Source organism: Simochromis diagramma, unplaced genomic scaffold, assembly GCF_900408965.1.
Source record: "Simochromis diagramma unplaced genomic scaffold, fSimDia1.1 OVJJ01000150.1, whole genome shotgun sequence".
NCBI lineage: Eukaryota > Metazoa > Chordata > Actinopteri > Cichliformes > Cichlidae > Simochromis > Simochromis diagramma.
Window position 1 is genome coordinate 653,028 of NW_024387083.1, and position 11,800 is coordinate 664,827.

The window sequence follows — 11,800 nt, forward strand, 5'->3', positions numbered from 1 at the left end:
ATAAATCTCTAGCATTCTGCACTTTATTCATGGAAGTCAAGTAATGTGTTGTCTTTAAAAAGGACAAAGGTGCGAGTGAATTAAAGTTGGATGTTATGTTTTGTTCACAGTGCCTGAATATATATCATGGTCAAGAAGGACTTCAAATGAGCCCTTTTGAGTCAGATAAATAATAATATAAGTAGTGATTTTTCAAAATAAAAGTCCCATGAAGGTTTTATGAATTTTCTCAGCAGTGACCTTAAACAGTTGTCCAAACACACAGTGGAATATATCTATAATACACAGAAACACAAACTTGTGCAGAAATTACATTTTAATCATCAAAGTCACATGTGAACTATTTACAGAAACATTTGTCATATATTTACAGTGCTTTTATCTACAGTTGATTTGTGTGTTTCACAGTTTTTGATTGTATGTTTTGTAGCAGTGCTCCTGCTGCTCTACATTCACCTCTCCTTTGCTCTTTTGCTCGGTGGATGTTGAGGATTTGGCTAACTCGAAATGTCAAAATCATATTGTGGGATTTTGACTTTTTGCCCATACACAGTGTCAATTTCTTCAAGTCCGTCCTCGTTTGTTGATGTCTCCACCATAGGACGATTCAGTCTCTCCCACAGCTTTTTTTTAATACTTCTCCCCAGCTCTAGACTGCAGGGACGTTTGCGGCCATTCTTGGACCTGCAAGAAGAAATTCAATCAAAATGATGCATGTGGTCAAAAACCATACTGTAACCATTTTAGAGCTGGCGATTTTAAAAAGTGACAGGACATTTGGAGACAAACGTACGTCAGCATGCTATCTACCACCTCATGGTAGACTCGCTGATAATCTTCCACTGAAAGGTTGTAGATTTTTAAAGTGCTGTCACTGGAGCTGGTTGGCTGGTGGTCAGTACTGCATGGCTCGGGTCTGGGGGGCAATTTTTTTGCCACTGGCAGGTCATCATGTGAGACTGCAGAGGGAGTCTTTGGAGGTCGGGAAGAACTGGATGCTGGGCTTCGCTTCCTTTTCCGGGGCTGACTGACTGTTCTGTCACGGCGCCGGGGCCTCTGGGTTGAATTAACAACCTGGGGAAAGGTCAGAAGCACACAAGGGAATGTCAGTAGTTAATAGCGACCTCATTTTTTTTCAAACAAGACAAAAATCTAAATTTGATGAACCACAATGAAGTCCAAACTCCAAAACCCTCAAATGATTCTGTTCCTGAAATTTTACACATCCAACCTGGTCCTTGCTGCAACACGGTTGTTTCCTGCTGGCTCTGGGTTCCTTTGCATCACGGGCCTGGCATGCAGTGTTTCTCTTACAATAATTATGGTCTTTGAGGTGATTGGGCACCGTAAGCTGCAGGTATACACAAAAATGACAGTAATGCAGACATCAGTTAGTAGTTCATGAAACATTTAAAAAATAACAAACCCTTTCATATGTCCATAAACTACTTAAACCACTCGCATGGTTGAATAACTTGTCCACAGTGATTGTAACGACAAAAAATATCCAACATGTTCACATAAAATCATAAGAACTAAAACCAGGACAATGCATCAAGGTCAGTGTAATAAAAGACGTGTCAACTTATGGGCTCGTCGTGTTAGAGCTTCACTGCTGCATACCCCCAAATGACATGTCAAATAATAATTTGCATAAGCTAAACAAACACCAAAGTCCATGTTGTATTAAACTCTAATTTCTGTTATAATCATTGCTGCTTATTGCCGTTTTTGAACAATGCAGATGCACAAAATACCTTTGTAACTGGCTAAGCTTGGTCACGTGTGGCACTTATATGGTTTAAAATTACGTGTAGGATATAAAGAAAAGCAAGCTGCAATAATAGGAGAGCCCTGCCTTGTGTGTGGGGGGGGGTAATGAGTTCAAGATCATCATTAGGCTGTGGTGTAATGAGGGACCTCTATCCAGAGGTGACTGTCTTGTCAGGTGAATAATTGTAGCATAAGCCACAATGAAGAAGGAGATTAAAACTTTAGTTTAAAAAGCCCAAAAGCAGAAGCTTTGAGGATTTTAAAGATGATCACAGTTACATGTGGCTCCTGTAAACATGTGACAGTGTGTGTACATTTGAAAATTCAGATGATGCTGCAGAACATTGCTTGCAAATTTGTAAATAAACATTTTGGGGATTAGCTTTTCTACAGTGAATAAAGTCTCAGTGTTTACTTGTTTTATTCCCTGATTTTAGTTTTAAATACAAAATAAAGGCCCCCAATCAGGAACATGCACAGCCCACCCCCCCAAAAAAGCTAGAAACAGGCCTGGTGATCATTATGCACTTGAGTTAATTCGAGATGTAAGATACTCTACTTATTAGCAAAAACTGAACATTTTTATCCCAGCTGCAAACTTTGGTGACATGTCTGCCACAAGATCATTTAATACACACAAAAGAAAACATTATTATAGGTAACATACTAGTTTAAATGACTTTATGCACAGTTTACCCGTTTACAGCTACAGTGCAACAGTCTAACATGCAGGTATAACTCCCACGTGCACAGGCCTAAGTTTTTAATGCTTTTTATCCACATTTATGTCGTCTATATTTTCATGTTGCCCTGTTGCAAAGTGAACTCTTTCTGGCCGGTGAGTAAATATTCAAAACTTATTGAAAACGGTCATAAAATCTCACATTTTCCATGATGGATGATGGTTGCTGGGTCGCTTTCCTCCGTGACATGGGAGTTGGACACTTGTAAGGCTGCAAGAAGTCTTGAGCAGAAAGTTGTCTTACTTTTGCAGAAATTTGCAGAAATCCCTTGTAGCTTTGCACAACACGCCGAGTGAAATCTGTCTGAACTATACCAAAAGATGCAATGCAAATAGAACCTGGAGACGCATAGCAACCACGCAGCCTGTCATGTTAAATCACGCATTTTTGTACCTACTGTTAAAAATCACTGTAATAATTGTTTTTAGTGAGTTTTTCCCTCAGTTCAACCTCAGTTATGGCGGCTTTTTTAATATTTAGGCATCCACATAATTACTCCATCAAAGTGGTGCGTAATGATCATACGAAAATACGTCAAAACAGAGCAAAAGTGGTTTTATTTGCCACAGCATATCACATTGTATTTGAAAACTACAGGATTTCATAAATTGTGCTTATTTTATAAATGGCCCGGAGAGTAGCAAATTCTCTCTTTCTACTCACTGTACTGAACCCGCTGCACTACCCACTTTCACCAATAGGTGTCCCCCTTTTACCGTGGAACCAGCTATGTACAGCTCCAAAGTCAATCGCTAGAGAGATCTGTTGCAGTAATAACTTCTTTCCAAAAGGTGTCTGTATAAAAATCTCTGTTATGCTCTGTCAGTTTGCAGTGCCTTAGTCTGTGGTGACATTTTTGTTGGCTCATGCTCATCAATCCACATGCAACGCACTGTCTGTCCCAGCCTCAGAAATGGATTTAAGACGTTTTAGTTTGACATATCACCCTGTGGTCAGTTTTTGACATTCGTTTTGTTGCAGTCTTGAAAACAGAAAACAGTTACATCTGAAAGAAGATTTTAAATAAAACAAAAAGGGACAATTATATAATACATAATAATACATAAATTTAAATTGTCTGTTTTTTATACAGCACTTTTCTGCTCCACTTGCACACTCAGAGCACTTTATGAAACATGCCTCATTCACCCATTTACACACACATTCATACCCTTTTATAGTGTTTTTTAAATAACATTGACATGCATTCTCACTCTATACTGTTTATGGCATACAGTATCTGCTTTGTTGTTGTATCACTAAAAGAACTTTTGCTTAAGCAACATGAACCCAGATGGTTTAAAAAACAAAAACAAAAAAATCGAATGGCATTACATAACAAGAGAGAAACAATGACTGGACTGTGCAATGTGGATTTCGGTAAGTGTATAAAAGAGGCAACATTTCCTTGTTCCATGTGGTCATAAACAGGTTGCTCTTCATTCTAAGAAAGAGCTGGATGTTTACAAAAGATGTGACGGTGTCACCATTTAGTTAGAAAGTATTGGGCCAAACTCTTTGAATCTTTGAATTTAGATGTTTTCAGTCCTGTGGCCATAGGTGTGTAAAATGTAGTACCAAGCCATGCAGTCTGCCTTTATAACATATTGTTTGTGAATGAACGGGTTGTTCTTAAGAGCTCACTGAATTTGAGTGTGATAGTGTGATAGGATGCAACAGTTGCAACAAGTTAGTTTGTGAAATTTCTTTGGTCCTACATGTACAACAATCAGCTGTTAGTGCTATTGTTGCAAAGTGGAACCACAGCAACTTAGCCATGAACTTTTAGAACGTGTTCTCGCTGAGTGCTGAGTCTATAGTGTGTAAAAATCACCAACGCTCTGTCAACTCAAAGCTGCAGAGTTCCAAACCTTCTGTTAGATTCCCAAAAGGTTGAAGAAGTCCCTTGGATGAGTGATGAAACGTTTCTCCCACTGAAAACGCTACGTCCAGTAGAGCAGAATCAACCTTTTGGGATTTACTTACCTGGATTATTGAGCAGGCATCAAGGCTCCTGTGAGATTAACATCAGCAGAGAAAATGTGTGCTGGGAGCTTCATTTATAGGTTTTCTGAGTTCCTACGTATGACTGAAATATAATGTGAAGTTTTTAGATGACATTACAGTGGTGGGTTTGATCACTGGGAAAAATGAGGTGGTTTACAGCAAGGAGCTGGAACATTAGGCTGCTTAGTGTGGAGATAACAATGTCACCCTTAACTCCATGAAGACCAAGCAGTTTATTGTGGACATCAGACAACAGAGGGAAAGCTCCATACTCCACTTAACATCAGAGGGAGAGAGGTGGAGTGTGTCTGTAGCTTTAAGCTTCTATGAGTCCACATCACAGAGAGCTGGGCATCTTGTATGCCCAGCTCTCCTCCACTCTCAACATACCCTGGAATAGCAGCTCGAAGAAGGCTCACAACACCATAAATGACTCCTCCCATCCAGACTACAAACTGGATCTAAACCAGGGATGTCAAACTTATACTACACTGTGGGTCACATACAGCGCACCTGATCTCAAAGGGCTCAGACTCTTTCTGTCAGCTTAAAGAAAGTTACCACCTTTAACTTAACATTTAATCCCAGAGATATTTTAATACAAGGAAACTGCATTAAATTGGCGGGCCTAATTATACGATGAAACACAGGTGAGAGTAATGACGATGGGGCTTTCAGTCAAAAATGAGAGGAACAAAAGCAGGAAAAAGGCTTGAAAAAGACAGAAAAAAACCTAACCTACAGACTAAAACAGGAAATGACAAAAACATGAAAAACTAACACATGAAGACAAACGTTCAGGCCGGAGGCTGGAAAAACCATAAACACAGCCAATGTAACAAGGATCAAACAGAACAAATACACTGCAGAAACCTGAAACGATGACATGTTATGACATGACAGAGCGCTTTGAGCCCATTTATCATTTAATCATTGTTGGCTCGCAGACAGACAGGCCTTCAGGCTGGTAGCAGAAGGGTAGAAAAACACATCTTCTCTCACAGGATGGTCACATAAATCAGTCAACCTCAAAGAGCAATTAATATTACTCCCCAACATTATCATATCTGCTATACATAATAATAATAATGATAATAATTAAAAGAATGCCAAATATATCCAAGATACTGACAGGTGAGGGGATAAACTTTCAACAGTTAAAGCAGCACATCATCTGCCAAAGCCAGTGGCCTATTTTTCATATTTCAAGTAAGCAGTCTGAATCTGTACCAAGATGTCATTTCCTCATGCTCCACCTCTTCACCCACTTTCAGGAAATTCGCTGACAGATATACAAACAGACAAATAGCTCTATGTGTCTGATCATATTGTAATTAAAGCATGGGAAGCCCCAAGCATCCCGACAATATGGTAATTTTACTTTTGAACACTAGGTGTTCTAGTCTTTGTGGCTGTACTTCTATTAAACTTCTCAAAAGGGATTCATGTATTTTTTCTTAAACCAACAAGTATTTATTTGTACTTCATGCTCTGTGTTGATCAGTATATCAGTACTAGTGCTGGTATTAAATGGGTTCTGTGGAAACCATTCCACATGACTGAGCGAGAAGCAGTTTGCCTCTCAGTCTAATAAACCCTTCACTGCACAAGGAGCCATTTTTGGTAACTTAAACGGACATCGACATTGACCTCGTTATGACTCACTGTGATTTCGTAGAACCAGGTGAATTTCTTCCAGTCAATCAGCAAAGATCAGGTTATGTGGCAGATAATGCAGTGAGATCACTGCATCAGCTCGATCAGCCTGAAGTATTTCAAACTTCAGCGTTCTTCAAGAATTCAGGAAACTGGGTGTTTTTGGCCTTAGCTACTCACACACTTGTCATCATCAGAGATGGGCAGTAACACGTTACAAGTAATGTATCATTGTAATCCGATTACTTTTTTCAAGTAATGAGTAAAGTAAGTGTAACACCCCTTTCAACACTTGGGATACAGATTTAAATGGTTACCTGTGTGTTGGGCCAATAGCTGAGGTTCGACTACTGGAGCAGAGTGGATGACTAATGAAACGCTCTGAGAACTTGGTTTGATCAATTTGTATTCACAATTAAAGAATCTTACATACATACAATGAAAACAATAACAGTACATGAAAGGAAAAACTGGGCCCAAGTCACGGAAAATAATAAACAAAACACACACAACCCCGGGGGATTTGACTCAGTCTCTCTCTCTCTCGTGTCAGCCGACACCCTTAAGTGTGAGTCCAGCAATGAGGATTCTCTTTGCAGGATGTGCAAAGGAGGAATGACGTGCAAATCTGTCCTACCACTTAAGTAGAGTTTGTACAGTTCACAGTTCGTCCAAAGAATTTAGTTCTCTTCTTAAAGCAATCATCTCAAGGGTCCTGGAGGGGTGGCTCGCCATCTTTGGACTGGATCATCACTGAACTGTACTCCCAAGAAAAAAACCTGACCAAAGTAACCAATAAAATGGGCTCTCCTGGAGCTTCAAAATGGCGATGGTGAAGCGTTGTAGCACAACCAGAAGAATCCGAGCAGTAACAAACTCCTTTCTGGTTAACAACAATTTCTAGATAGCTTATTTCCACCGTACAGTCCGACTGGATAAAAACAACCACGCTTTCCACTTGGAAAAAACGGACTTTTCTTCCTCTCCCTCTCTCCTGATATCCGTAGCTGCTATGCAGTGAACGGCAGGAGGCGGTACTTCCCCCTGTATACTTCAAGGACCATCAGGACATTATAGACATCTTCTATTTTATTAATTCTCAACAAAATAACTTAACTTAATAAAACTTAACAGTGAACTCAAAATACTAACATCACTCATAACACACTAAAACCCCTTAGTAACTCTCCAGGGTTACACCCTCCCCCACTGAAGGGTGGCACGTCCCCGTGCACCTTCTCTGCGGCTGTGTTGTTACTGGATCGACAGGAGGGATGGTGGTTTGATTGTACCATAACGGTTCTGCAGCATCCATTGACCTTATTATAGCAGCACCCAGACCATGAAAAAGCGACTGAACCACCTCTATTAAAGGGTTTCCAAGTTCAGCATAATGGAGTCTCTTTGGTCGACTTCGCTGCCTGTTTGAACATCTGACGGCCTCATCTAACCCCTCTGATGGCTCTTTTATGTGGGTTAAATTAGCTATGTCATCAGTTTCAGGAACATCTTGTGTACCTTCAATGTCAAGCAGCTGAGATTCCCCAACAGGTGAAATGAGGGGCACTGAAATCTCACCAATCTTCCCAGAAGATTCACTTTCATCACCTCCAGTTCTTCCTGGCTCTTCAAGGTCAAGAAAGCTGACCTGAGGTGAGCTTGTGGCTGGGGACTCCTCCCCTGCTTCTATGGGAATTTCCACCTCAATTTCATCTGAAACTGCTCCGGGAACAACCACTCTGCTAAGAGGGATCACATTGTCAGTAACGTGCTGCTCTGGTGGAATGTCGGATGAAACGTGGTCAACCTTGGGCATTAGGTTGGAGGCAGCTGGATCCAAAAGTACAATCCTTGAAGGATACACTTCTTCTTCGTCTGACATGACATCATCAAAGCATTCGTTTACATAACCTGGGTTTTGACGGGTTCTTGGCCTTCGCACTGTTGGCGGTACTGGGGTTTCAGGAGCACTTACAGGCAGAAACCCAAAGGGCAACAGGAGGTCCCTGTGTAAAGTGCGCAAAGGACCATTTCCAGCCTCAGGACGCACTGTATACACGGGAAGGTCATTAGCATGTGACACAACTACATACACATCTGCCTCCCATTTGTCTGCTAGCTTGTGCTTTCCCCTCAGTCTCACATTTCGAACTAGCACTCGATCCCCTGGTTCAAGGCTAGACCCTGTAACTCTCTGGTCGAACCTAGTTTTGTTACGCTCTGCAGATTTCTTAGCATTTCTGCTTGAAAGCTCATAACTCTCTTTCAGGCGGTTCTTCAGGCCTTGCACATACTGTGAATGAGACAATGGCAGAGGATCAACAGGAAGCCCGAAAGCTAAGTCCACAGGGAGTCTTGGTTGTCTCCCGAACATAAGTTCATAAGGTGCAAACCCTGTGGCTTCATGCTTTGTGCAGTTGTATGCATGCACAAGAGGCTTAACATAGTCCCTCCAACGGGACTTGTCCTTATTATTTAGAGTGCCTAGCATCTGCAGCAGCGTTCTGTTAAAACGTTCCACAGGGTTACCCCTTGGATGGTACGGGGTTGTCCGTGTCTTCCGGATTCCTGCCATTTCACACAGCTCCTTAATGGTACGGGACTCAAAATCGGGGCCCTGATCACTATGGAGTTTTTCAGGAAACCCATAATGTGATATAAAATGTTCCCACAGACACTTAGCCACGGTAGTCGCCTTTTGGTTTGGCGTTGGTATTGCGAGGGCATACTTAGTAAAATGATCCGTTATTACCAATATGTCCTTGGTATTACTTTGATCTGGTTCCACACTCAGAAAGTCCATGCAGACTAATTCCAATGGTCTGGTGGTCGCTATTGAAACCATTGGGGCTGCTCTCTCTGGTGGAGTTTTTCTTTTCACACAGCGATCACAAGTCTTAATCTTTTCTTCAACCACTGAGGACATTTTAGGCCAATAAAATCTAGCTCTCACTAGATCAAGGGTGCGTTCAACACCAAGATGGCCCATGTCGTCGTGTAGACTTTCAAGTACCATATCTCTCAGTTCTCTTGGTAAGACAAGTTGATGAGTCACTCCCATCACTCCCTGTCTCTTGCGAAACAAGACTCCATTTTTGAGCTCTAGCCGGTTCCATTCTCTCAGCAAGAGTCCATACTCAGGGAGCTCCTTTCTCACTTGAGGTGGAGGTGTCTCACCACTTTCCAGTTGAGTAATTATTTCCCTGATGCTTGCGTCTGCTTGCTGTTTCTCTGAGATTTCAGCAAATGAGAAAAAGGGGATAACTGGCAGCCCATGACTGTCATTCCCTTGGAAGCAAGGTGGCAGGGCTTCAGGACTGAGTGCTATGGACTCAACCAAAGCAACTGAGTGATCAGAGCATTCAGAACCTTCACCAGCAAAATAGATGTCATGCCGCTCACAGATGGCTTTGATCACCTCTGGTTGAATGACCTCTGAGGTTTCCGTTTCTGATAGGTGGTTGGCAGTGAACTTACAGATCCTTTCCTTCTCTTTCACTGAGATATGATCATCTATGAGTCCACCATGTGGCCTTCGTGATAATGCATCTGCGTCCACATTCTGTTTTCCAGCCCTATACTGCAGCTTGAATGAGTAGGTGGAGAGAGCAGACAGCCATCTATAACTAGTCGCATCAAGCTTGGCAGAGGTTAGAATGTATGTAAGGGGGTTGCTATCGGTGACCACAGTGAAACTAGCCCCATACAGGTAGTCACTAAACTTTTCTGTGACAGCCCACTTAAGGGCTAGGAACTCCAACTTATGTGCTGGATACTTAGCTTCACTTCTAGACAACCCTCTGCTTGCAAATGCTATAGCCTTAAGCTCACCATCTTGCTCTTGGTATAAGGCTGCACCTAACCCAGTCGTACTCGCATCTGTGTGGAGCAGGTAGGGAAGTTTAGGATTAGCAAAACCCAAGACAGGTGCTGAAGTGAGCCTCTCGATTATGGTGTCAAAAGCCTGTTGACAAGAAGCAGTCCAGCGCTCACCAAATGGTTCTTTAGGATTGCGGTACTTGACATTGGCCTTTCTTTCCTTGTTCTTGCAGGTTGGAGGATATCCGGCTGTTAGCTCATTCAGCGGCTTCACAATTCTGGAGAAATCCTGAATAAACCTGCAATAGTAACCGCTGAACCCAAGGAAGGACCTCAGTTCTTTTAGGTTAGATGGCTTTGGCCAGGTTTTCAGGGCACTAGTTTTCTCTGGATCAGTCTCAACTCCGTTCTGGGAAACAATATGGCCTAGATATCGGACAGAAGACTGAAAGAACTTACACTTCTCTGGTGAAAGTTTGAGACCATATTCCTTCAGGCGATTCAGAACATGCAGAAGGCGCCTCTCGTGCTCTTCAACTGTGTCTGAAAAAATGATAAGGTCATCAATAAAAACTAACACCTCTTTCAGGTTCAGATCACCCATGCAACGCTCCATGCAGCGCTGGAAGGTGCTGGGGGCATTTGTGACTCCTTGCGGCATTCTATTAAATTCATAAAATCCCAAGGGACACACGAACGCGGTCTTCTCCTTATCGGCCTCCTCCATTTCAATTTGGTAATAGCCGGATTTCAAGTCTAAAACCGAAAACCACTTTGAGCCTGTGAGAGCTGAAAAAGCCTCTTCAAGATTGGGAAGGGCATAGGCGTCCTTGATTGTCTGTGAGTTCAATTTGCGGTAATCGATGCAGAGACGGATGGAGTCATCACGCTTCCGGACCACCACAATAGGGGACGCAAAAGGAGACTCAGATTCGCGAATCACGCCTGCATCCAACAGCTCCCTTAAATGTTTTCTCACGGCGTCAACATCTTGTGGGTGTATTGGCCGGGCTCTCTGCTTAAAAGGAGTCTGGTCGTGAAGTCTGATGTGATGCTTGACCTGACCTACATGACCAAAGTCGAGGTCATGGTGAGCAAACACTTCTGGCATTGACTTCAATGTTTGTGTTACTCTTTCCTTCCAGTCAGCTGACAAAGGAGAATCTCCAAAGTCAAACTGTAAATCTGGACTAGAATTGTTCTTGTCTTTGACAGAGTCAGGTACATTTGTGTCAGACTTATGTGCTACTATTTGTTGAACAGCACTGAGTTCAGCGATCACTGTTTTTGGTGTGATCGTTACATCATGGGCGGTTTCATTTTTGACTATCACTGCCAATGTGCTCGCCCTTTTCTTAGGCAATGTGATTAAACAATTCGCTACCAGTAGGCCACCAGGCAAGGAGGGTGTTGTTGGTTGCTCTACCAAGGCCCACTTTTCATTAAAGGAGCTCCCAACAAGGGCTACCCCTTCTAAAGCAACAGTCTGTCCAGCTGGAATCGTCTCCGATTTCCCCCCAGACAGTTTTACTTGGCCCAGCTTGCCATTTGGTTGCTGTCTGTGCCTAAGCTCCAAGGCTTTGAGGACTGCTCGGTAGCCATACTGGACAGGTAGGCCAAATTCATTCATGTGAGTAGCAACACTTGAGTACAACACATCTAGTGTATTGGTGCCAATGAGAATTTGCTCTTGGGCATTTTCTCTCATGTTTGGAACCACAAGGGCCAAAGTAGAAATCTCAATCTTCTCTCCTACAAACTCTTTAGGAAAAGTGATATCTATTTCCACATAGCCAAAATAT

The 11,800-nt window shown here is 42.3% G+C and overlaps 1 protein-coding gene across 1 annotated transcript; it reads right to left on the reverse strand.

The window, feature by feature from the left end:
- Window positions 1–311: 311 nt before the first annotated feature.
- LOC120742595 lies at window positions 312–3,065 on the reverse strand. Its single transcript, XM_040045995.1, has 4 exons — window positions 2,658–3,065; window positions 1,232–1,351; window positions 794–1,074; window positions 312–684 (listed from the first exon to the last, which is right to left on the reverse strand). The coding sequence occupies exons 1-4, from the start codon at window positions 2,703–2,705 to the stop codon at window positions 498–500; spliced, it is 636 nt and encodes a 211-aa protein (XP_039901929.1). The 5' UTR covers window positions 2,706–3,065; the 3' UTR covers window positions 312–497.
- Between the last annotated feature and the right edge of the window lie 8,735 nt (window positions 3,066–11,800).